Source organism: Chaetura pelagica, unplaced genomic scaffold (genome assembly GCF_000747805.2).
Source record: "Chaetura pelagica isolate M959 unplaced genomic scaffold, ChaPel_1.0 scaffold300, whole genome shotgun sequence".
Taxonomy (NCBI): domain Eukaryota; kingdom Metazoa; phylum Chordata; class Aves; order Apodiformes; family Apodidae; genus Chaetura; species Chaetura pelagica.
The window spans coordinates 137383-164376 of record NW_009951945.1 but is presented as its reverse complement, the minus strand read 5'-3'; the positions used below and the strand labels follow the sequence as shown (position 1 = coordinate 164376).

Here is a 26994-nt window from a genome sequence, read left to right as displayed (position 1 = left end):
CTGCTGAACAGCAGTCAAGCAGCAGGGGTGATGAGGTTAGCAATGTGTGTTAGCTAAGGTCTTGCTGCTTTGATAGTGCGAGAATCACTAGTGATTGAACTCTGCTGCTGGTCAAGAAAGCTCAGAGTTAAAGTACTGCCTAATTTAATCAGAAGACTCTCGTCTGTGTACATAAGCTGAGGCAATGCTTAAATTAACATTGCAATGAAGATAGGCTATCTCTTACTTAAATTTATCATTCTCTTCAGCTTGGAATGGTTTTCTTAACTTCTCCAGCTTAACTAAGATTGATCTTTGTGGCTAAAAGGCTGCACTTTTCATTCTAAAAGGCAAAGGTAAATAAAATTTTTCACCAGTGCAGCAGTTGAGATATGCTGTTTCTTGAGCTCTACCACTTTGAGGCTCTTTGGATCACCTGGACAAAAGAAACCAACAAAATTAACATCTGTTTTTATTTCTGCTAAGTGGATTTCTGTTCTTCGAAATGCCTTCCTCTCCTAGCAAATTGACTCTTAGTGCTTTGCAGAAATAACATGATCATGTGGGTGGGAGAATACTTGCTTCCTTGCCTGTGACTTGCTTTTCATAGTGAAAACTTACACTGACCTGGGAAGGATCCTCCTCTCTGATATTCTTCATGATACTCAACTGTAAATGTTGTAAGGTTCTATTAATGAAGTGATGAAAAAATATTTTGGTTTTTCCTGTATCACGCTATACGGATTGCATTTCACTTGAGTATAATCACACTGGTGGCTGGTTATTGTCATGACTGTGGTGCTTTTTATCCTTTCTTCGGGAGGAGGAGGTTTCAATCTGATGTGCAAGGAGGGAGGAACCTGCAGTTACTGTATTTACCTGAAAACAGTCTGTTTCCCATCAGGAGGAAGAAGCTGATTCCAGCTCCAGTACTTCACAGTAGGGAAAAAAAAGCCCCTGAAGCTATTTTTGGCATTTTGAATCTGTTCATTCTCATTATCCTGGAAAGAGTTTTGCTCAATGAGTGTTGATGTAAGCTCTTTTGAGCTGTATCTCAATGCTTTGAGTCTTAAGATTGTCTTTATCCATCTATTTCAATACCTTTGATGTTTAGTGGCAAATAGCTGTTATGAGATAGTTAAACCATTGTTCATACCTTGTGCATTACGTAGGTGCTGTCCTCAAGACAGGAGCGATCCTTCATCTGCTGGTTAAGGCAATTCTTCTAGTCAACAATTCACAGTACTTACTGTACTTCTTCATTCCCAGAGTAACTGGAAAGCCTCATTCCATTTCAAGAGCCTAATCAAAACACATTTGCTCCTTTGAATATTTGCTAAAAAGAAATATGAAAAAAACAGTTGGCTCTTTTCAGGAATTTGGTCACTTTGCTGCTAGCATCAGCTTCTGAGTGTCTTTAACCTGTCTGTTTTCATATAAGTTTTTTTAGGCAAAGCACCAAATTTCCATCAGTAATTTACTAGTGTATTCTAGTACTGTTCCAGCCTTCAGGTGTAGGAAATTCCTAAGACACTACGCAGGGGATATGGTGGTACTTCTCTCTGGTTTCTCACAGGCAGATGTTAGGTGCTGTATCACAAAGGTATATCAGAAAGCTGGCTGTAGGTATTTCCTTCAGGAATTCACAGCTACCATCAACCACTTCAAATACAACATGCATAACATTTCACCAGCTGAGTTATCTGGGAACTTTTTCATCACATCTTCTTTGTGGTTCGTGAAGATGGAAGATTATCTATAGAAATGATCCAAGATTTCAAACAAGGTGAACTGCAGGAGGTTATGAGCTTAAAGTTTCTTTCAACAGCACAGTTTTGGTCTGGGAGCTGTGTATTGTATCCTTCTACGCCAACCCCACATCCTTATTCATGTATTTTGTGCGTGTATCTGATGTGGTTAGAAGTTCTGGTTGTTTACAACTTACCACAAGGAAGTCTGGTCCTGAGGTGGTTATTTGGGAAAACTTTAAAGTTGCAGGGAACTGAGTTTTTCTTCACGGACTGCATGTATGGTCTTCCAGAATCAGAAGGTGCATCAGTGGTGTTCTTCGAAGGCACAGCTGCTCACTCCAACAAACAGTAATACATGTACCCAATTGATTAGAGAGAAAAGCTGGTCACAATAGATTTTTCTGCAAATAAGTAGCTCTGTCTACTTGTGGAAAGTCTTGTGCCCTTTTTCCCCAGTCCTCCTTCCCCCATCTGAATACCGTCCTTTTGTATCATTTGGTGTGATTTTTTTCCCTTCTGAAATATTGTAATGTTTTTCCTCTGATTTTAAAGAGACATGTTTTACTGATTATTCTCCAGCAACCTCAAGCCTGATGAAGAAGCACTTTTGTATTTTTCCATGCCCACAGGGTTTATTGTGCCTGGAAACTTTTACAATAAATGTGAAAATATAGGAAATATTTCTTCTTCCCCTTTTATTTTTTTTCCCCTTAGTTTACCAGTTGAAAAGCAAGAAGATGGGAAATCTGCTTTTGCAACAAATACTTAGTGGGGAGGGGAGCAGTAATGCGGAGAGAAGACAGGAAGAAAAAAAAATAATTTATGGCTAGTATCTCCAAATCTGATCTGTTCTAGATTATTTTCTATTTTCCCTAACATTTTTTCTCGTGGCGAATTGAGCAGCCTAAGTGTGATTCTGCAGGCCACACTATAGTAAGCACTGCTTAAGGGCTGGGGTTTATTGCATGTCTTTGAGCCATGTTATAAGAGGAAGCTGTTTGTTTTTGCAAGATCGTGTCCTAATTTTCCACTCTGAGCTGTAATTTTGCTTCCTAACTGATAGCAGAGCTGAATTCTGGTTTTGGGAAGGGGAAGAAGAGAGTCTGCCAGGATTAACTACTGCTCTCTGTTTTTCTTAAGCACAAAACCCCAATTGTTTCCAGTTTCTAAGACCTTTTTAGTTTACAAGTCCCGGGAATGTCATATTTGCATAGTTGATAAATGTGAGGGCTTTGGGGTAAGTTTAAATTCATAGGTGTTAATAATATGCAGTTTTCAAAGTGTTCTATATGTTACTTTTGCATGAATTCCATTCTTTGAATTCTTGGCCCCTGTCACTAGGATGTGGGAGGAGAATTGTTACCAGCAAATGAAAGAAAACCTAGCTTCATATTACCTTCTGTTTTTGCTCTGTGGGTACATGTATTATTTCAGAATATATTCAAAATCACTTGGTGGGATTTCCATAAGATGGATTTACAACTTGTTTAGAGTCCTGCATAGATCTACTGTTTTTCTTCAGAGATCTGATGTACAGCAATAATAACTTACCTTTGAGCAAGACTACCTTCTTTCAATGCCAGAGTAATGTTCCTTGTGAGTGAGGATCCTGATTTCTAACCTGTAATTACATGAAGATTTTTAAGCTGCTGAAAGCAGACTGAGAAGTGTTAATGAAAGACAGAAGTTCTGACAAGTTGTAACCTGTAAGGGAATCTCAGAGCCAGGAATGTCAAAGCTTTTGAGATAGGTGTTGAATGCACATTAAATAAAAACTTTGCATTACTCTTCTGAATGACAGTTTCATACACAGTCAATACATTATAGTAGAATAGAAAATCTAAGAGGCAGTTTTGTACCCAGGATAACCTCACATGCCTAATTAAATGGTAGATCAAGAAGAGTTGGATGCTTGATGTCAACTGCTGATTAATGGGTGGTTTATGGCTAGCTTTTCTATTTTGCTACGATGTGAAACGTGTTTGTTTTAGTTAAGATACTTGTTTACAAACAACAGTGAACTGCCTTTGTGACATCTTGTAAAGTGAGGACAGCATGAATTCCTTTTATAGATAACATTGATTTCATAAGAATCTACTTCAAAGAGATAAATCCAGTGCCTTTGAGAACCAGCATATGGGGGCCCCTGATAAAGGAAATCATTTAAATGCTTTCCTTTTTGTATGAAGTAGAAAGTGTGCATAAGGACTTCCCAAAATAGGAAAGCTGTCCTGTAACAGGGTTTCATTCATACTGCTAAATATGGGTTAGGAGTGTAACTTTAGATGTTGGATTTAAATCTATCGGCCCATGCTCTTTTTTATTGAAACTGAAATAGCTGTAAACAATTTTGATCCCATCATTTTACCTAGCTGTTGTTGCTGGGAAGTTTTCTGTTGGGGAATTTGAATCAATTTAATTTTCAATTGGTAAGCTTGTAATTACTGATTCTGGTATTAAAAAAATATATATGTATATATGGATGTCTGTTTGAATATATGTGCCTTATAAACTCTGCTGCTTCCCAGCCCTTGGAGGTTGACAGGGAATTAATAAAACTCAATGAAACTCCACTCCAAGCTCCTGCAAAACACCCAAACTAAGAAGTTTGCAACTGTTCAAATAGGTTTGTTGCACTCTCCACCCCTTGTCCCTGCAGACCCTGGAGTGTGGTGTTTTACCTCATGACAAACTCTGTCTGTGCCCTACCAAGCAGCCAGGTAGGTACTGTTTTTCTGTTGGAAGGGACCTTAAAGATCATCTAGTTCCAACCCCTCTGCCATGGACAGGGACACCTCCCACTTTATCACTTAATTATATCAGGCTTACAGCAACTGCGGGGGACCCAAGGGCCTGTGTCCCCAGGGCAAGTCCCTGATGGGACAGCTCTGTGGCTGGCATGTGGCAGGGGCTCACCCAGACTGGGGGTTTCATGCTCAGCGCAGCTTCCTTGGGTTCCCACAGGCAGGCTGGGTCCAGACCACTGTCCAGGACTTGTGCCACCTCTGTCTGGCTGCCCCCCCACCCTGAGGAGCACTCTGGTGTCCCCCCGGCTCTCCTGTTGGCCCATCCCCTGCAACACCCTCTAGTCCCACGATGCTGCTCACACTGCCTTGCAGCAAAACACCTTCCCTTCAGTGAGGTGAAGGATGACAGGACATGGAGGTCAGTCTGTGCTGGTGCCTCCCCTGCTCCTTTCTTCGGATTGGTTGCTCTACATCAGCTTCCCCAACAGCCACAGCTCTCCCCAGTATCCTCCCAGTGTCTGGCCAGGCAGTTTTTTCCCCTGTTCTTCAGGGCTGTGGCCTCTTCACTCCCAAAAACTTCGTGATGATTTTCAGAGCATCTGGCATGCGTGTTCTGGCACAACTGTTAGCTGTCTGTCCAAAAAGTCAAAAAAAAAAAAAGTCTTCTCTCCATTTTTATATTGAAATCTGATACTCTGTACAGCTAGAATGAAGTCAGTTTTAAGCTGGAGGTAGATGTTATACAAGTACCATCCTCATCTTCTCCTTGTGAAGAATATATGTGCAAATTTTGAGACCAACTTCGGTGGCCAGACAGTATTCATATGCTGCTTGTCTTAGGTAATAAAGTTCCATTTGTACATATCTTGAAAGGAATATAATGTAAGCCCTGTCTTAAGTTGAGTGTGGGATCTAGATGTAACACTACTTGATTTCTTTCCAGGGGCAGTTGTGTAATACTTACAGAGAATTTCTACGCCTGTGTTCCTGGTGTTTTGTTGTTAGTCTATTGACGTTGTGCCATTTCAAAGGCAAGGAAAAAAGCTTGTTTCCAGGCAGCCCTGATGTTCTGAGGTTTTTTTCTTTGCTTCTCTGCTCCATGTTGGTTTGCTGTACAGCATACTGAGGTTTAGTGGGTGAAACTGGGGTGCTAGGGGAGCCAATGGAATCTTAAAAATTCATTTTTCAATATGTTTAACGAAAGGCATTAGCGGTTACGCATTTTGCAGTGTATTTTAAATCTTATTAAAAGAGGAAATGGTGCTGGTTGTTTATCTTTCACAGGTTTTTAATTCTTAGTCAGTTAATATTCTAACTGACCCCACCTCCACCAACCAATCTGGCTTTTTATCCTTAACAGCTTTAAGGAATTATGTAACCAGAACTGAAGATAAGCACCTACCAGGTCGTGAAGTAAGCCATTGGAAAAGTTCACCATTGTAACAGACAACACTGCTTTAAGAAGCTGAATTTTTAATTCATTTCCTTGAGCCCTAAATTGAGTTAACAATTCAGCGCAAGCATAGCAATTCAGTCGTACATGAAACCTGTAGTAACAGTGTGATTCTTTGCAGGGGCCCTGTAGCTGGCTACAAGTACTGGCTTCCCCTTTTTACTTTTTCAGTTATTTTCTACAGACTTTTTTCCAGAATACTGATTTTCCTCTTCTCCTTTTCCCACTGCCCCTTCTGAACTTATTTGTGGAAGATGGAAAAATCTTACTGTGTTGTTACTTATTTTTTCCCCCACTCTAGTTCAGTACCATGAATTTTCTCTTAAAGGGAAAATTGCAGCTGTGGTTGATAGTTTCAGGTGTTATTGCATAAATTCCTTAGGCCGGATGGCTTAGCAGAAATATTCAGCTGGATTAAGTTTTTCAGTTTGGGAAGATAAGACTGTATTATATGTTAGTTTCACCATATGTTATTAGGTGCAGTTTTGAAAGTATTAAATGGCAACAGTATGTCAGAGACGGTGGGACCAGGCCTGGGTGCCAGGAGTTACTGTGATAAGCAGTTGACAGGGAGAGCTGTAACCCATCTGCTCTGAAGCCGTGTAGTGTTTCAGGGAAAAATCTGCCAGGTAGACATGTCTGTTAAACACTAAGGATGATAGCAACCCCAGAGGCTCCAGAAGAATGACCTGATTGAAGTTCCTCACAGAGACTGAAGTGTTATTTTGAGTACCAGAGAATTTTCTTTAATTGATTGAATTACTTATTTTTTCTGTGCAGAGCTGAGTTTGATGCTGGTTGTCACAAAGCAGTAGCATATTGCTCTCTGCAGTCAGTCTGCAGCAAGCACTCCTGGATGAGCAAAGGCTGTCAGAGTAAATAATGGTTTGTTCTATAGTGTTGATCAGGTATTGTATCAGAGAACACTATTTGTTGCATTTTTAATTTTTTTTTTAATCTTGTTTGCAGTCTGAAACGCACAGAAGAGATTGAGATTGTAAACCAGCACTTGCTGTTTTTTTAATTATGTGGTTATTATGGATTTAACAGTTAACTGGTTCAGAGAAATGAATACTTTAACAGCAGCTGAAGTCTGTTCATTCTGAAAACAAACATTAAGTAGATGTGCTGGGAGAATTAGTCCTTGAGAAAGCATTTACGGGTCATTTCATAGTTGAACATATTTGCTCACCCATCACAAGTGTTGGAAGATTTTGTTGGGAGCGGGCATTTTAATCTTATGAGTTAAATCTAGATAAGATTACCAGAAATACATGCACTACAAATCTAAATTCACTTCATTTAAATGTGTTGTCAGCACATAGCAGAAGCTCCGTGCTCACCTTAATGGCTTGCAGGAAAATGGTTACATTCAGGCCAGATGCTTTTTGAGCATTGCCATGTGTAGTCAAAGGAAAACTGACTGTACTGCTGGTGTAAAAGCAGGGGCAGTTCAGGAAGTTCACAGGCTTGCAGCTCTGGTCCTGGGGGAACCCCACAAAACTAGTGTGCTGTTGAGCGTTTGTGATAGAGTGCTCTGTGGTAAATATGAATTGGTTTGTATTTTTGTACAACTGAGGGAGCTTCCCAAGGGAGTTGGGGGATGTATTATTTTTTTCCCAGCATATTATCTCTCATGAATTTCATAGTGAGTAATATGATACCTGGGATAGGATTTAAACATCTGCAAAACTTTCTGATTTTTTGCGTTTCAGTTTCTGAGTTGAATCCTTTGTCAAAATTATAAACTTCTGTTACTCTTTTCAGTGACTCCCACCAAGGAAGGTGATTAGCTCTTTATCCTGAGGGTAATCAGTCTGTAGTTTATGAGCTGCCTCTGGCTCCCATATACTTCACTGCTGCAGGATTGGCAATAAGCCTCTGGTAGCCCAGGAGTTACCAACAAGAGACAAACCAGCTGCAATGGCTAAAATCACCTGAAAACTGGATAGCAAAATAATGTGGATTAAACTGAAGGGGTCATGGCTCGGCAGAAAGAGCAAAATGCACCATGTTAGGAAGTTGAGTGAAAATACAAGTGTGAGGGGATGTCAGGAAGAGCTGGGGTTCTTCTGTTTAATGTAGAACTTTGGAACTGAAGAAGTTTTTCCCCACCCACACTACATGGGTGTCTCGCTCTCCATCTTTTTCATGTTTAAGAATGTTGCAATTTGAAAACATTAGTGTTCATTGAAAAAAATATTTTAGGAGACTGTTTTGGGTTGGCAAACCTGCCTTTTGGAGCTTTGATGTGAGTCTTTTGCAGGCTCCTTCCTTTCCTCTTCAGTAGGAGGCATCCTGTCATTGTCCTTGCTGCCATGTCGTGGTAGGGGCACGTTACTTGTTCTCACTGGGAATTATGAGGCTGGAGGGCCTCAGTTTCTTTCCGTTTTCAGGGTATAAGATACTTAGGAAGAATCTTGCCTTAGGCACAGGGGATGCATGCTCTAAAAGGCTCTTCTTTCCTGTGCTCACTGTATCTATTTAAGTGAACCCTCCTAGATGCTTACCATCAATTCTGGTTATGCATTTTAAATACCACTTTGTTTCTACTTCATTATCTGTGAATTGTTTTTCAGGCTGCTTGTTTTATTGCTTATAAAAATAAAATATGCATAACGAGTTTAAATTCTACCACTTCTTCTTCCCTGTAAACAAACAAACAGGCTTTAAAAGCCTACATACAAACCCAAACAAGTGTGTGTCTGGCACAGCAATTTTATTTTGGTTAGCAGTTCCCCTTTGCAATCAGTTAGGCTGCCTGGTTTTGTTTTTTGGGACAGGCTGATCTTCACTTTTGAAAAACATGAATCTTATCTGCAACATAATGGAAGCACTGGAAATACTTCTCTTAGTCCTGTTGCATTCTGTGATGTTGGTGTGATTGCATAAACAGCCTGTTTTGTTCTTAATTCTGTTTTCCCTTTGGGGAAGGTGAGTGTGTTGAGGTGTTCATTCATGTATTCTGTCCATAGATCCTGGTTAAAAAACTTCTGTCAGTTTAAGCATATTACTGACTATTCTAGCAGTATCTTATTTAGTGCTCTTCACTTGCCTCTTTGGTCTCAGCAAAGGAGGTAGCTTTGTTGAAATGCTTATACTGTTGGTGCTGAGGATCCCCAGCTGAATTCTTCCCTGTATTTTGGAGAGACACAGCACAGCCTGAACATCTGCTTCCTAGTTATATTTTTTTATTATACTTTGACTGTTTGCATTTGTGTCTTTGCTCCTTGTGGCTTGCTTGTTCTGCATTTCTTTCTTTCTTTTGCAAGTTGTGCAGGATTGACCTCCTGCAGCTGAACCAAAACAGGGGAAATGCAAGCCAGTATCTCACATGGAAACAAATTTTGCCTGTAATGCAATCCTAGCATGTTTTTTTCTGGGGAAATTTACATGAGAAGTTTTATTCATACCAAATCAATATTGCTTCGTTCTCTTCCAACTCTAATAGTCCTGGATGAATGCAGGAGATCATTTGAGGATTTAAAGTCAGTGCAAGAGCAGTAAGTTTATATCTAAGTTTAATATTTTACTGTACTACAGTCCTGAACATTAGAAACTTTTTCAAATGTGGTTTATATTGAATTGCCAGCAGAAGAACAAATTTTAAATTCTTGGGGAGGATGTATGATGTTAGAGTGAAAGCACAGAAACAAATAAAGATGCTTTGCAAAAGGAGCACACAGGAAGCAGCACAGACAGAAGTTTCTTTTTTTTCTTGTCTCATTCCCAATAGAGAACCAGAGTAGGAGCTTCTGCTGTAGCACCTGCTCTAACTTCCTCCTTTAGTAACAGACCTGGTTATTTTTCTAACTCTTCGTGGTTTGGTTTTTGTTTTGTTTTTCTCCTCTGGACTTACAGAATTAATTAATATACTGCTGCCACCTTGAAACAGCTTTCTTTTTCCACATAAATCTACCAAGCAAAAGAAAGAGAGACACCAATTTCCTAATTGTCATAGTGTTAAAAGTAATTAGTCATCTACTCCTGCTCATCAAAAAAATGCCTCACAAATCCTTGTTGCATTGTTTCTTGACTGACTGTTCTGCTGCACCCTGTAACATCCCAGGAACAGATTTACCAAGTTGATTTGTTTAGGTTTTTTTATAATTGTAATAATGGATGGTTACCATGTTTTACTTGAGTTGCCATAATACTTTGCATGCAAACACCTCACCTTAGGAGGGTGAGGTTACCTTATAAAGATTTTATCTTCCTCTGAGAAGTTACAGCATTTACTAGTTTGTAGAGAAACAGACTTGGAGGCAAATATGTTAAATAAATAATGCAAGATCAAACAAATGAGTGACAGAGATAGGAAGGGAGTTGAGCAGTGTCTTGTCTCCAGTCCTGTACAGGTGAGCTCATGCTCGCTGCCCAGCCCTGTGCTTCCTGCCCCTTCCCTCCTGGCAATGCAAAAGCGTGTGCCAGTCTGTCCACAGGGCATCAGAACTGGGAAAGAGAGCTAGCCTTAAACTCACTTCATTCACCCTCCTGTTGATGCTAAAATTAACCATGAGCTACTCGAATCCATGTCATCGTGTAGCTGCCCGAGTGCTTTTGCAGGTGCTGGGCATGGGGCAGCCTGGGCTGGCAGCAGAGAGAAGCTAAAATTGCTTCCTTTGGCCTAAGCTTAAAATGTCTGTGCTTAGTGCAGTGGAAACTCTTCCTCACAAAGGGGCCTAAGGACATAATTATTACAGTGCAATTAAATCCTTTTAGTGTAATTATATAGTACACTTTAAAGCCTTAAGAAATACTTGCATTGTATTTTAGAATTAATTAAAAATATACCTCATATTTACCAGTGAATTAAATTAATTCAAGATTTAATATTGTGTTTCAAAAAAAAACCTGCAAACATGTTTGGAAAATAATTTGTGATGTAACTTTGCAGAGGATTTTTTTTTTTTTTTTTTTTAATATGTAAGACAGCAATATGCAGAGGATACGATTTGTTTGTCTTCAGGTTACAAAATGTAGCTCTTCTGTTACCTGCTGTGGTTTTGTGTTGACTATGAATCCCCTTCCTGCCATGCTGGTTTCATACAGTTCTGTGACGTAACACCAGCTGCAGCTTTCCATTCCATTTCTTATTTCCCAGGTGTGTGGGCACTTTTTTTTTTCTCATTTACTGCCCCCTACTCCTCAGTCTGTTGTAGGATAGCTCCCATTTCTCCCCAGACTGTTACATCTAGCTTGGCAGGTAATTTTGTCAGTGGAATTTATTTTCTTTCAAATGGGCTTTCTTGCTTCACTCTCCTGGTGTGTGGGGTTTTGTTGTTTGTTTGTTCACTTATCTTTTGAGAAGGGAGTGAAAATAAGCACCTCAACACTGCAGTTCTTTTTTTTCACTCACTTATCCTCTTTATTCCTATTTAACTTTTTCTGTTAAAATTATTACCTATGGAACTTGTTACAGCCTCTTTAAGCAGCTCGTTCTTAGGACCAGCTTTTTGCTATCCCAGAGTCCTGAGACATCTCCCAACTATTCCAGCCACCACACTTTTGTGAACACATTATTTAACTGAACTCTGACTTGGGCCAACTAGGAATTCAGATCATTCCCTTTCCCTCAAACTATATTTCATGACTTCTGGAAGCCCAAACATGCAAAGGCTGTCAATCCCAGAGAAGTTCTTGGCAACAAGATACTTCCAAGCATAAGTGTTAAAGCATAAGTAACCAGGACTGTTTTCTATGTGCTTGTCATAATGGGAAAATGAGAAATACAAAGAGATTGTCAGAAAAATAGGTATGCGAAAGATGACCTCATATGCCTTTTTTTCCTAGGACAAAATCACTAAAAGAATATATAAAATGGAAACATTGTACTATGGTATATATTTACAGAGTTCTTTGAGTTTCTTTTTGGTGGTAATCCACTTTATTTGCTTGCAATCGGGATTTAAACAGGACATTTTATTCTCCAGCCTAATTTTGTATGTTCATTTTGTCTATGTAGGAAAGAGTTTAAGCTGGTTGTAATACATGTGGGCAGATAATTGATGTTAAAAAATGGGGAAATTTTATATTTTACAGGTAACCTAACAGATACTGTGTCTGTTCTTTATGAAAGCTGAAGTAGACTGAAAGTTATGAGATTTTGAATTATATTATGTTTTAGAATCTTTGCCCTGAAAGGATTAAGGTTCTCAAGTTTAGTGATTTTTTTACACATGCTGGGAAATGTCTAGCATCTTCTGCAGGGCAATGTATTTCCTTTCTTTCATTGCTGAGGTAGTTGACAAAATTTTGCATGAAACAGTTGTACTTCTGTGATGTTCCTATGCCAATTCACTGGCATCTGCTTTTTCTTATATCTTTTGTGCTACACTTCATTGCCCAGGGAATGGGGGAGTCACAGATTTTGCCTGTGAAAAACTTACCATACAGTCTCATCCAGGATTTAGATCCAGTAGTCATCCCAGTAACTTGAGTAAAAACACTTCTTTTCCAGAAGTTGTTTGGTTTTGTTTTTACAGTTTTTTTTCAAGTTGGCTGTAGCAAGCTACTTGACAGCTTTATTGGGAAGAGAAACACCAGTCATTTTCTTTAGATAAACTCAGTTAATGGTAGGATACTAGTGAAAGTTGCATACTAAACTACTGCATTGTGTTGTCTCTGTTGGTTAAACTTACTGGATATTAAGATGATCTGTTGAGTGGTACTGTTATGTCATTCATTTATTTAATATGTAGGTTGAGTAAAGCCTGCTGATACCAGTGATGAGTTTAGCATAATAAAGTTAAGCTAATCACCGTGTCAAGTACTGGGAGGCATATCTTTTGTGTTACGAACAGCACCTATTTGTAAACAGCAGTAAGAGTGACCTAACTTACACTATACTTACACAGCTATACTTACAAAATAACTGAAAGGAAAGAAATTTACACTACTTAGTTGGTTTTTTGGGCCATGACTTGATATCAAGCTGATCATTGCTGGATGATGTTTTATTAGATTCCAGTTGTTAGCAAACAATATTTGTGGAAGCTTGTGGGAGGAAGTGTGGTGTAAGAATGTGGATTCTTGCTCGTGCAGTTGCTAAGAATTCTTTACAAATCTGTAATCTGCATTAACTGATACAGTTTGGTAGCTTCACCAGCTCTGAGTTGATAATACAGAATAGAAAACTAGCTTAGCCTGGGAATAGCCAGTGAACATTGATGGTACAGGTTTGGGCAAATTCTGTAGTTACAGAAATAAGCTGATTTGAAACTTGATGGGTATAATGATATCTTCTGAAAGCAACTGAGATGCTTGCAACATGAGGCAGAGCAGCTGTCAAAAATGTTCTTGTGCAAATGTGGTTATCTTTATTTTTGGACTAACCAGCATTTTGTCTTCACAGCAGCTATACTTCTGAATGGAAGTGGCTTGCAGAGAGAGCTAGAATTGGCAGCCGTTGGACATGGCTTCAGGCCCAGATTTCAGAACTAGAATACAAAATCCAACGACTAACTGACCTTCACAGGCAGATACGTGCCACCAAGGTATTGTCTGTAAGCCCATAAGTGGGCTTTTCAAATAACCTTTTGACAGTGTTTCTTGTAATATTTATTTGGTTCCTTGTTGGTGGTGTTGGTGTTGTTATTGTTTGTTTTTCCCTAGAGTTCTTTTATCCACACAGAATATCATATGCAAAGGTTAATGAGGAAGACATCAGGAGCTAAAAAGTATTGTAATCTAGAGGCACCAGTACAGGACTGGAAATCAGGAACTCTTACCTTCCTATCTGTGGTAGTTAGTAATTTGGTTAGTCAGGGGCCCACCACAATGTTCTGCATTTATCACACTAGTTTTTCCCACTGCAGAAGAGGCAAGATTTGGTTTTCAGGTGGGATGGTTGGTTATTCATTTTTGTGTTGTGGGATTTCAGGGTGAGTCTTTTTGGTTATTTACAGTGCATATTTATTCTGAGGACTAGCTAGTTAATGTTTGTACAGCACTTTGAACAGGTCAAGGATTAATTATTACTAAAATTCCAATGTGTGTAACTCATGTACTAGTTTTTGTAAATCAAACTGGCTAGACAGTGGGAAAGTCACATTCCTAAAACATTAATAATCTAACTATCAATTTAATGGGCTCCCCAGGTCATTCTTGTGTGCAAGAAGCAAAAACCTGTGATAATTCTGCTGGTGTGATAATAAGGTGTTTTAAAGGAGGGCTCTTTGACTCTCCATTGATGATCCTCATGTAGGTTGTCTGACCTGTGCTGGAGTCAGATAAGTACAGATGGAGAGGAGCCAGAAGATGCTTTAAACTTTATGTGACTGACTGTGAGACTTAGAGAGAATTCAAAGGGAGAGGGAAATCACCCCCAGAATGATCCCATTAAAAAAAAAATTCCCTCTTTTCGCTATTCCTTTCGCCCTCAAAGCTGTTTTTTTCATATCCAGCTTTGTCTCTCCTGCTCACAACTTGTCCCCAGTCAGGTTTTTCTTAAAAAATAATTGAAGAGCCTTTACTTGAGCATCTGTTGTGCCTCTGTGCCCGAAGAAGTGAAAGGAAATTTTGTATTTTGGTGAAGGGTGAGAATGCCCATATTTTAGTGTTGTCCTAAAGAGCAAGTACATGCACACTGTTAGTCCCAAAAGCTATCAGCCTTTAGGGTGGCATGGGTCTCATGAGCTGCAAAACACAGAGAAAATAACAGAGAGAAACAGAACATTTTTTTAGTCATGCATTTTCTTCACATTAGGTGGTATGTTGGCTTGGAGCCTAGTCATCTTCCTGTTGCAGATCTTTAGTAACATTCCTTTTTGCAAACTTCATGCCCCTTTTGCCAGCTGTGGTATTTAGTATTTGTTGTTGTGTCCCATAGTGGAGGTAGGTACACACTTTGTTCTACTGTAATTTGTATATAGACATTTGTATACAAATTTGTATACACCAGTTCAGCAGCTAGGAAGGATGCATGGGCTGACAGAAGAGCTCTTTGTTTTCATATAGTGGCTGCAAGGTTGTTACACAATATCATTAGAATTTTTTTATTATGTTTAATGGTTTCAGAGTGTTTTTTCATATGTTTTGAGTGGGAAAAAATTGATTCATAGTCAGTGAACAATGATTTCAAGGAAAATGCCACTCCTCTAAGACCATGACGCAGTAGGAGGGGCGATTGTTAACTTGTGGACACTTTCCTGCCCACTACACTGTGTCTTCTCCATCTCTATGCACACAGAAGTAGCCGCTCTGGATCTTTAAGAGTCTTTCCATTTAGAAAAATGTATGTCTGCAAACCAAAACAATTCCATTTAAGGGGGGCAGGGGAGCAGGAGGAGGGAGTTTGTTGCCCAAACCTACTGATTGTAACCCATTAACTTAAAATTCATATAGACTCAGCATTAGTCTTCTAATTCTTTATGCCTCCTCTTTTCTTCTCTGCCTGTTCCATCCTTCCTTTTCATACAGCGTGTCAGTCTTCTCCTTCCTTTTCTGCTTTCCCCTTTCCATGCTTGTCAACAGGATTCTGCCACTTAAGAAAATAAAATTCCAATGGAAGGAGACGGTCCCCTCCTCTTTTTCACCAATTTTCCTGTGTATCTTCCTGTTCCTGTGACTTGAGAATTTTAGACTTTTGCCGGTTATGTTTTTCAGTCACTCTGTGGTCGTGACCTATAATTTTTTTACTAAAAAGCTGTAAAGATTTTTGTCCTGGTTTGAGCCTAGAGCTGTTGAGCTAGCTTGGTCCTCCTGTCGTGGCACACAAAAATTAGATCTGTACTTGAGTTTCCTTGAATGTCCTGCCCACTTTGTAACTGCTGTTGGTCTACAGATTGTACTGTGATATTGTCTGGATTTATTTTCTCTGCTATAAATGGAAAAGAACAGATGATGGGCTACTTACCTGAGAGTGAATGTAGTCTTGAGAGGATAGAAAACCAGAATCTCTGTGCCCCTTTTAGGGACTGAAGCAAGTTTTCAAGAAGCTCAGTTTTTAGAGGGTATCTTTGTTCTCAGCTTTGAATTTTGTAACTCAAACAAGGGAGTAAGTTAGACACAATGAGACATTTTTTCTCGTCTATTCTTTGAAGCCTCTTTGAGAGCAAGTTGCTGCTGAGACAGGAGTTGAGGTAGCATCCTTAATTTTCCACAGCCAGTACCTAGGTGAAGTCTGTCTTGCTAAAAGAAATAACAAAGGGCTTATTTGCATTCACATGATGACAATATTCCCTTGCTTTTTCCTGGAATATATGTTTGCTCTAATAAGTATGAACTTCTGATTTGAATTTTGGCACAGATGTTTAAGCAGTGGTATAACACTAAAGTGATTGCTGTAACAAAGAGTAGCATAAATGGTGCAGCTTTTCATTGATGCAAATACCTGCTATTTCTATATTTTAGCTGTGAAGTGTATTTAAAATGTAGTTGAAATGCTCCAGAGAGTTGCTGGGAGCATTGAAGGGGGAAGTACCAGGTTCGACTGCCCCTTAAAAATGATTTAGGACGGTTAATCCGTTGTCAACCAACTGTGTTCAATTGCTGTTGTCTAGGGGATGGTGATCTTAGAAGAATACCCATTTCCAAAAGACATTTTGAAGAAGCAAATACAATTGACAGACCGAGAAGCTTTATTAAACGCCACAGGGAATTCGCAAGCTGCCATTGAGAGACAGGATTCTCTGCCGGAGCATGACTTTGAAATGTCACCCAGCAGCCCTACCCTGCTTTTACGAAACATAGAAAAACAGGTAAAGTAAAATAACCCAACAGTCAACAGAGCGAAATGATTTACTTCAGAAGTAGAGCAGGTGCCATGGAGATGGCTTGCAGAAAGGAAGATATTTTGCAGTCCTGAGAGTGGGTGCTGATGAATTTAAGGGCTTAAATAAGTACATTGTACACCAGGTTTACAAATTAACCTTTTATTTCTGAGGTGTCTGTGTTACCACTTTGTTTCCATCCAAGCGGCCACGTGACAGCTCCTGATGGCTGACCACAAACCTGCCTCCCCTTGATAGTCAGACTCAGTGTAGAGCTGCCACAGATTGTTTTAGGAAATTCTTAGGGGAGATGAAAGAGTATGGAGGTATGTTGCACTTGAAACAAACAAAAAAAGCCCCAACAGAAGATAATTACTGGTCTGCCTTTTCAAGCCTCCCAGGACTCCAGCTGGGAGCTGAGGAGTTGCAGGTACTGAGCAGGCACAGCATAGGCATAGCTGTGGGCAGAGTTTCGGTTCATGGTGTTCCACACAGTCATTTCCAAGGTTAAATCCAGGAAATATGATATATATACTCCGGCAGGGTTTTCTTTTGCTGGAAAGTACATAAAGAATGTGGTAGGATCACATTGCTGAGGGAGATACAGGAAATTTGTTTTCAGAATGAATTTATGCAGTTAGCATAAAGCAAGCTTGACAAAGGCAGCATGGGGCTCTGCTGCTCTACAGATATTCGTGGTCATTCACACTTTTTTTAAATGGGGTAGAAGTAGCTTTAGGTATTAATGCCTGTTCCTGAATCTCTGTGCCAATTTTTCTTATTTGATAGTCATGCTTTCCTGTTCTTAAAATGCTTCCCCTGTTTGATAGATCTTATGCACAACAGACAGGAGTGAGGAAGCAATGAAAAAGGAAATTTATATGCGCAGTGCTGGCAATTGCACAAGGTAAACTGAAGAGCATTTTTAGAACTGGGTGAATGTCCCTCTTTAAGTGATTACTTGGAGAATGAAACACACTTTTCAGTAAGACGCTTGGCAATGAATGTCATAGCAATATATTTCTGGGTATCTAAGTAGCTACAAACAGAGGTCCAAGAACTTTGATGCTCTGGAAGTGACTTGCAAGTAGAGATGTTCTTCATTTAAAAGTTTTTCTTGCCTTTACGCCACGGAAAGCTTGGAGGTTTCATTTGCTTTTTGACTATCAGTTCTGTTAGCCTTAACCCTGAAGGTCAGAATTCCTTCTTGTTCAGTGTCAGGAGTAGCGATGCTGTAGGCTGCAGTACATCCACAGATATTCCCACAGGATTCTTCAGTCCTGTGCTAAAGTATTTATTTGTTAAAAATAAATAATATTGCTTGTGAACAAAAAACCATAATCGTAAAGAATATAAAGTGACTGAGCCTGGCCATTTTATTAATACTGTTTTCAAGTCCTTTTCAAAACTATGCAACATCTTAAAGACATTTAGCTTTTTCCTTGTGTTTTGGAAGTCTGCCATTATTTTTGTGCTGTTATATTTGGTAGAGACTTTGCTCTTTACAATTCTGTTGAGATTTTTAAATCAATCTTCAAAATATTTTACTGGCATCTTGTTTGCCTTGCCCAGGCCTTTTGTAATTGACTTGCTATTCATGTGCTTTAATATCCATTTCTGGATGTTTTATTCTGACATGATATTTTTACCCCACTGCATCACTAATGTATGAACATAAAGGGCGTGAGTTGTAATAAAATGGAAAATAATTTTTTCTGCCTCTTTCTGCATAAGTGGTAGTACCTCAAAATGTAAAAAAAAACTTACTAACCCTCAGCAGTTCTTGTTTAAAGCACTCATTTCTGAATGAAAATCCTACAAAATAATTTACAAGTTTAAAAAGAGTAGTATGTCATTTCAGATACATTTAATTTCTGATGAATGTGCAGCACACAGTTTCTTCTAAGAAAGCTACATTTATTGTCAGAATAGCCTTTAAGGTTTGACATTTAAAACAAAAAAGATCATTGTGAAATATTATCTGGAGGCAGTCCACAATTCATTGCTTTATAAGGAGTAATTCTTCATCCTAACAAATTAGCTGCATTTGTTTGGGGATAGTTCTGCAAGTCTGGGTTTTTGTTGGGTGGAAGCTTCTGGTTGCTATTTTTGAGGATACCAGAAGATTTTACCCGTTCTGTCTGTAGTTACAATAGTCCTCCTGTAGTTACACTTCCTTTGGTAGAAATACCTATGTCAAACTACAGTGAGCAATGAAGAGGATTCTTTTAACAAAAATACTGCTTTGATTTAAGAAAATGTACAATGAGTAGACAGCAGACTTTTATTGTCCTGTTGCAACGCTTGGTGGATGGCCAGTTAGCAGCTCTGGGCTGCAGCTGTTGTAACATGAGCTGTAAAGTGTTCTGATGTCTTTTGCCCTTCTAAAAACCTTAGGATAAAACACTAAAACCATTAATGTGTTTTATGTACTACTTAAGCAATGTCCTTGGCTGGTTGTTCACTGTTGTGTCGGTTTTTTGTTGTGTTCTTTTTGTGTGTCTGTTTAATTGAACATAGTAATTGTGAAAATAAAACCAAACAAACATGCCACTCTTGGTTATTCAGAAGAAGGAACTAAATATGATTATTCCATGATAGATATGACTGGAATCCTTAGCAGGAAAACAACAAAAACCCAGGACCTTTGAGGAGTTGAGTCTGGGAAAAAGTCTGACTGCCTTTTAAATTTTTTTTTTCCAGAGTGCACAACTGAGTGAAATTATCAGTAGCCTAATCGCTCCACTCAATCTGTCTCCATCATCTTCATCTCTTTCATCCAAGACCTGTAGGCACAGACAACTGGTCAATGGCATCTCCTTCAGGTAGGTCACAGTATGGTCGCTTTTTTTTTGAGAATCACTTTTGGTAAAGTTATGTAGATGGAACCGATAATCATCACAGTAATAAATCAGGAAAAGAGAGCTGCTTTTTCTGCATGCTTCAAGAGTAATCAGGCCTTGTTTGTAAGGTTGAAAGTAGTAGGGTTTTGTTTTGTTCTTAAAAGACATCCTAAAAGTATGCATTCCCTGTGAGTACACCTAAGTTCTGGCAAAATGAATGTGTCAGTAGTGGAAGGTCACAATAAGTAACACGCTACTACTGATTATTTCCAATTTCATGAATTTGGTCATTACAAGGGCAACTGTATTTCTGGAAAAGTGACAAACTAGATTTTATTAGATTAGTAGAATACACAAGCAATGTCACCTGTGTCTCAGCATGGGTGAGTGTCAGTTTTCTGTAGCAGCTTCATTAATTTTAAGCACATCAGTCTTCAGTACAAGGCCAAATTTATCTTTGCGAGCCACTTTTTCAGGAAGTTGGAGATAATATTTTTTCATTTGTGATCTTCTGTTCAGGTTTGGTACACTTTTCAGAATAACTGTAGCAGCTCAAAATTATTACTTTAGAAAAATGTTTCTCAGTACTACTCTGTACTTGTAAGTAATTCCATCTTTTATTCAAAGATTTTAAAATACTGTAGAGGGCATAATCACTATTAGTCTCAAGCCAGCATGACGGTAATTGACTACGGGCCTATTGTACAAGAGACCCGGGTATGCAGGTTAATATTTCTCCTGAGATACTGGTAATGTGATTTTTGAGGATGGAGTGATTGCTGTTATTCATAGGTCTTAATTAAGATGCAGTGGATGAGGAAAGTATTCCCGCCTAGAGCTTGAGGGGCGTGTGGCAGCGTCTGCAGCAGAAGGTAATTCCTTGGCTTCAGGCAGAGCTGGCCATGCCGTCTGTTTCAGCAGCTTTGCTGCAGAGGCTGTAGCCTCCCCCAAAGAGATTATGGTGAGGAGCTTCTCTAACTGCCGTCTGTTTCAAAGCCGTTGTGAGACCGTGCCCTAAATTTAAGGATGACGAGGTCCTGTCATGTAGCATTCGAGCTCCTGACGTATCAGTTGTTTACACATACTGAGGGAATCAGAAGATTCCTCTGAGTTTTGGAATAAGCCCTGAAATAAGAGCTACTAATAGCGATGGCTGTGTGGAAGATGAGAGTGATTTTAGGCTGTGAGAAGGCTGTCTTGAATCTGTGACTTTTTCAGAAAATGGATGACGAAAGGTTCCTGCTTTGAAAAACTATTTTAGGAGTGACTAGAAGTTGACTTCACGGTGAGGTAATGATGTAACTTCAAGCCGCTTCTGTTCTGATTTATCAGACACCGTCCAAAATCAGTCGTCTTCCCGTTTTATGAGCAGCACAGTTTGTTCTTGGAGCACTCTCTCTAAGGCTGGTTGTTTTCTGCTCACAGCCTGGAAGAGCCCAAAGAAGAATGAGAAGATTCTTCTCAGTGCTGTAGCTCTGAAGTGTAGTCATTGAATTAGGTGTTGGAAGGGAATCTCAGAGACTTGACACCTTTTCTATACATCATCCTAAAAATCAGAAATAGTTAATTTTAATTTTTTTGCTTCTTGTGAAGTGTTTTAAAATCTACAAATAAAACCCGTTCATTAAAGATGGTAATTAAGCACTGTATAGAGTGGTTATTATGAGAATCCTGCAGGGAAATTCACTACCTCCTACTTCTTGGGTTTTGGGTGTGTTTCCTTTTCTTGTTGTCTTTTGTTGCTGTAGTAGTGTTGTGTGCAATTACTTGAGACAGTTGCCATGCTACAGTTAATTTCATTTCTTGTCTGCTTCTCCCCTCACTCTTTCTAGAGCTCATTCTGACTCTGCTAAGTACTTGAGAAAGTAGAAATCCAGTGGAAAGTAACAAAATTTTTTATTTTTGAAGAGGGAAAACAAGATGGGAGTGATTTTTGCTTAGGTAAACTCTTCAAATTAGTTGTAGGCTCTTATTGTAAAAGATACCATAGTCCATATTTAAAGTAAGTTTTAGACTGAGATGCCTGAGGTTGGTTAATCATGAGTTTGCAGTAAGGTTGGTTACTTGGGCTATTCCCAGTGGAAGTGGTGGTGCATGTACAGTTCCTAGTTGATTAAATGTGGGTAACCTTGGATTGCCATTTATTGTGGTCTAATCTCATTAGTGGCTTAATTTTCCTATGTAGCTTTTCTTTATTCAGTTGAGTCTAGATGTCAAGATTAGCCAGATGCATTGAAGGTAAATGATCATAGAAACAATTTCCTAAGCTAGTGATAAACACTATTATCAGGAGAGAGGAATGAAAAAGTCCATCCCTCTCCTACTTAGCTAGGGGATAGTGCAAGAAAGACCAACCTATGGGCTTTGAAAGAAGTGATTCAGCAAATCTGTGAGTTTTACACTTGGTGATGGTGGTTCATCCCTGCTTTTCTGTAGAATCATATTTTGAAAAACACCCAAACTATCATAATAATAAACAGACAACTCAGACCTTGACTGGGAAGCCTCTTTACACAAGTGGCAGGAAAATCATATTGCTATGTACTGGAGCTCCAAGCCACAGAACTGAGGTCTCTGCTTCATCTGAAAATGGAGCTATGTGTTACTGTAAGGCATGAAGGGCAAAGAAAGCAGCTGGCAGAGACTGAAGAGAGGTTATGAAAGACCAGGGCAGAGCAGCAGAACAAAGGCACGAATCAAAGAATTTGAAGAGACAGACTGAGGAGCTTTTTGTTCTCATTTACCTCTCCCAGTTGTCTTTCATATAAGAGGAAGGTATGTGGAAGGCAAGAAGTTGGGCTTGGCACCTTCTGACATCAAGGTGGATAATTACAGATGAAGTCTTTTTGAGAATCGAGAGAATATTATGGACTTTAAATACTATTTCTTAAGCCTTTAAAAGTCATTGTTAGCATTATGAATGTCATGCTTCAGTATTTTGTGCTTTTTCTTGGCACTTACTACTATGTTTCTTTAAGTACAGTGTGCCATCCCTATTTTAATTAGCACATTTTTTTCATTAGGTCTGTGTTGCTTATTGGGCTTGTTCTGATGTGTCAGCAGGATAGCTCAAATTCATGTCCATCAAGCCTTATTACCACACCAGCACAGCATGGAGTGGTGTTTAATCACATTTTAATAATGGGCACTTCTGTTTAATAAAGAGTACTGCTGGAATACTACATGTCAAAAAAAAAATTGACAAATGGCCTTGTAATAAATTCATTTTCATGGTTTATTGTCTGTTACAACTTTGCTAGTAAGACTGTGACTTGCCAGATAAACATCATAAGAGAAAATAATCATTTGTGCAGATAACAACCTGTTATGAACCAAGGCCAAAATATCTCATATATTTGCACTTCCTGCGCTGTTTAGGGTTGCAGTCAAGGTCTTCAGTAATGTAAAAATAAATGCACAGTTTTTGCAGCAAGCCTTCAGCTTTGCAGGCAGATGTTGCTACAGCAACAAAGTAAGGTCAAGATACCTATAAATGTGAAATGTATTCTTCCCGTGGAGTAATTCCCAGCCTGCTGGAGGGTTTTTTGAATTCATACTTTGCAATGTTCCCTGTGCTGGTGAGCAGACAGACTGTAGATTGGTGAGAGTGATCCAAGGTGGATATACATATACAGGATCCTTGTAGATCCTGTCACATTGTGACTGGAGCTTAGCTTACATTCTACCAAATCATCTGGGTCTAACCAGCTTCTAGGTCTTAAAGACAGACCAACAGGCAAGGCTTTCCCTCCTTGCTGAGAGCTTCCCCTAGGCCAGGCTTGGGCTACACGGGGGAGCTCTATTGGCACATCCGTGGAAGTGAAGTTTAATGGCCTTGGGTTGGTTAAACTGAGTGTGCAGAGCTCCTAATTTTGATACAAGTTTTTCACAGTGAGTTACAACCCGTATGCTGAACAGACTCTGGTTCGTAAAGCTTTACTGAAGTTTCAGTTCACGAGCAAAATGCTTATGTGCTTTTTAGGAAAGATAGGGCAGGGAAGCGAGGTGGTGGAGTTGCTCTTTATGTGAGAGAGCAACTAGAATGTATTGAGTTTCGTGCAGGGGCTGATGAGGGGCAAGTTGAAAGTCTGTGGGTAAGAATTAAGGGGCAAGCAGGTGTGGGTGACACAGCTGTGGGGGTCTACTACAGACCTCTTGATCAAGGTGAGGAGGTTGATGAGGCTTTCTACAGGCAACTGAAAGCAGCCTCACAACTACAGTCCCTGGTCCTCATGGGAGATTTCAACTACCCTGATATCTGCTGGAAGACTCACACAGCCAGCCTTTCACAGTCTAGGAGGTTCCTCCAGTGCATTGATGATAACTTCTTAATGCAAATGGTGGACAAGCCGACTAGAAGAGGAGCGCTGCTGGATCTTGTACTAACCAGCAAGGAGGGCCTTGTTGAAGCAGTGGTGGTCAATGGCAGCCTTGGCTGCAGTGATCATGAGATGGTGGCGTTCAGGATCCTGTGTGGAAGGAACAAAATACCCAGCAGGACCAGAACCCTGGACTTCCACAGGGCAAACTTTGGTCTCCTCAATCATCTATTAAGGGAAATCCCATGGGACAGGGTGCTAGAAAATAAAGGAGCTCAAGATAGCTGGTCAACATTCAAGGACCACTTCTTGCAAGCACAGGATCAGAGTGTCCCAATGGTTAGGAAATCTAGTAAGGGTGCTAGGAGACCTGCATGGTTAAAGAAGGAACTACTGGGCAAACTTAAGTGGAAAAGGAAAATCTACAGATCATGGAAGGAGGGGCTGGTCACGTGGGAGGAATATAGGACTGTTGTCAGAGGATGTAGGGAGGCAATTAGGAAAGCTAAGGCCTCCTTGGAACTTAACCTTGCAAGTCAGGTTAAGGATAATAGAAAGGGCTTTTTCAAATACATAGCTAGCAAAACTAGCACTAGAGGCAATATTGGCCCATTGAGGAATGAGGTGGGAGCCCTGGTGACAGAGGATATAAAGAAGGCAGAGGTGCTGAATGCCTTCTTTGCCTCTGTCTTCACTCCTGCAGGGTCTCCCTATGAGCCCCAGATTCATATAGCCCCAGAAGAAGTCAAGATAGAGGAAGAGTTTGACATGGTAGATGAGGATTGGGTTAGGGATCAGTTGAGTAATCTGGACATCCATAAATCAATGGGTCCAGATGGAATGCACCCAAGGGTGCTGAGGGAGCTGGCGGAGGTCATTGCTAGGCCACTCTCCATCATCTTCAGTAAGTCATGGGCAACAGGTGAGGTGCCTGAGGACTGGAGGATAGCAAATGTCACTCCAGTCTACAAGAAGGGCAAGAAGGAGGACCCGGGTAACTATAGACCGGTCAGCCTCACCTCCATCCCTGGAAAGGTGATGGAACAACTTGTTCTTGGCACTATCTCCAGGCACATCAAGGACATGGGGGTCATCAAGAGCAGTCAACATGGTTTTATCAAGGGTAAATCATGTTTGACTAACCTCATAGCCTTCTATGAGGAAATTACTAGGTGGATAGATGATGGTAGAGCGGTAGATGTGGTTTATCTTGATTTCAGTAAAGCATTTGACACCGTCTCCCACAGCATCCTTGTAGAAAAGTTGATCAGGTATGGGTTTGGTGACCAGGAAGTGAGGTGGATTAGGAACTGGTTGAAAGGAAGGAGTCAGAGAGTTGTAGTCAATGGGGCAGAATCTGGTTGGAGGTGTGTGACTAGTGGAGTCCCACAGGGGTCGGTACTGGGACCGGTGTTGTTCAACATCTTCATCAACGACCTGGATGAGGGTATAGAATGTACCCTCAGCAAGTTTGCTGATGACACTAAGCTGGGAGGAGTGGCTGACACACCAGAAGGCTGTGCTGCCATTCAGAGAGACTTAGATAGGTTGGAGAGTTGGGCGGGGAGAAACATGATGAAATTCAACAAGGGGAAGTGCAGAGTTTTACATTTGGGGAAGAACAACACCATGTCCCAGTACAGGTTGGGGGCTGAACTGCTGGAGAGTAGTGTAGGTGAAAGAGACCTGGGGGTCCTGGTAGACAGGAGGATGACCATGAGCCAGCAATGTGCCCTTGTGGCCAAGAAGGCCAATGGCATCCTGGGGTGCATTAGAAAGGGTGTGGTTAGTAGGTCAAGAGAGGTTCTCCTCCCCCTCTATTCTGCATTGGTGAGGCCACATCTGGAGTATTGTGTCCAGTTCTGGGCCCCTCAGTTCAAAAAGGACAGGGAACTGCTCGAAAGAGTCCAGCGCAGAGCTACGAAGATGATTAGGGGAGTGGAACATCTCCCTTATGAGGAAAGGCTGAGGGAGCTGGGTCTCTTTAGCTTGGAGAAAAGGAGACTGAGGGGTGACCTCATCAATGTTTACAAATATGTAAGGGGTGAGTGTCAGGGGGACGGAGTTAGGCTTTTCTCAGTGATGACCAGTGATAGGACAAGGGGTAATGGGTGTAAATTGGAGCATAGGAGGTTCAAGGTGAATATCCGAAAAAATTTTTTTACTGTAAGAGTGACAGAGCACTGGAACAGACTGCCCAGGGAGGTTGTGGAGTCTCCCTCACTGGAGACATTCAAAACCCACCTGGATGAGTTCCTGTGTGATGTACTCTAGGTGACCCTGCTCTGGCAGGGGGGTTGGACTAGATGATCTCTCGAGGTCCCTTCCAGCCCCTAAGATTCTATGATTCTATGATTCTATGAAAATTAGAACATCTCAAAAGTATTAGGGCAGGACTGTAGGTTGTCTTTGTGTTAGCACAACTGTTATCTTGAATTGAATGTAAGTTTTTTTATGGAAATATTAATTGTAACTTGAAACTCATAGGTATTAGAAGTGTTAAAAAACTCTTGAATTGGGAAAAACCAGAAACCGCTTTGTGCTTGAGGGCTTAACTTCATTTTGACATTTGTTTCTGTGAGCAGTAAAGTGAACAAGAATGATAAAACTTCCTTTTGTAACCTAACATAGAATTAATCAATGAGCAGACAAAGCTCATGCATGGTTTCCTGCAGCAGTGTGCTAAAACATTTTTGTGTTTATGAAATTCCCATAGGATTAGATAGCTAATAATAATTGGTGTGGGAGAGTCTTGGCCTGCGCGTGTGGAACTTAGTTAACTTTTTGTATTTCCCTCTCCTATTAATCATGAAATTGCAGAGCATCAGACAACAGAGAGGTATCCTCTTCAAGCAGCTGGTTGCTCGATCATCAGCACATCAAGAAAAGAAGAAGAGACAGGGCAAGACTACGCTCTCCCCCTGTGTCCAGTGTGAGCACATCTGCCCGTACAAGGCCACTTCGTAGTTTCCAGAAGAGGAAACTCTACAGAATGCACGGTGCCTGTTACTGGAGCCAGCAGGTAGGCCCTTGCCTCTCTCTTCAGGAGACAAACCCAAAGATTCCAGCTGCTAGAGTCTGCGAGTGTCTGGTCTGGTATGTCAGAAGAAGAGTGCCTGCTGTGCTGGTTATTTGTTACATTCAGGGAATATAAAGTGTATGTGACGGGAATACCGGCTGTTTCAGCAGG

The 26994-nt window shown here is 40.3% G+C and overlaps 1 protein-coding gene across 1 annotated transcript in view; it reads left to right on the top strand.

Moving 5' to 3' along the window:
• KANSL1L (KAT8 regulatory NSL complex subunit 1-like) overlaps positions 1-26994 on the top strand; it is a 59276-nt gene that overhangs the window by 3762 nt on the left and 28520 nt on the right. The window contains exons 2-5 of the mRNA XM_009996795.1: positions 13285-13426; positions 16433-16630; positions 19346-19467; positions 26625-26826. Coding sequence (XP_009995097.1) covers positions 13285-13426; positions 16433-16630; positions 19346-19467; positions 26625-26826 — 664 coding nt within the window. The remainder of the gene's footprint in view (positions 1-13284; positions 13427-16432; positions 16631-19345; positions 19468-26624; positions 26827-26994) is intronic.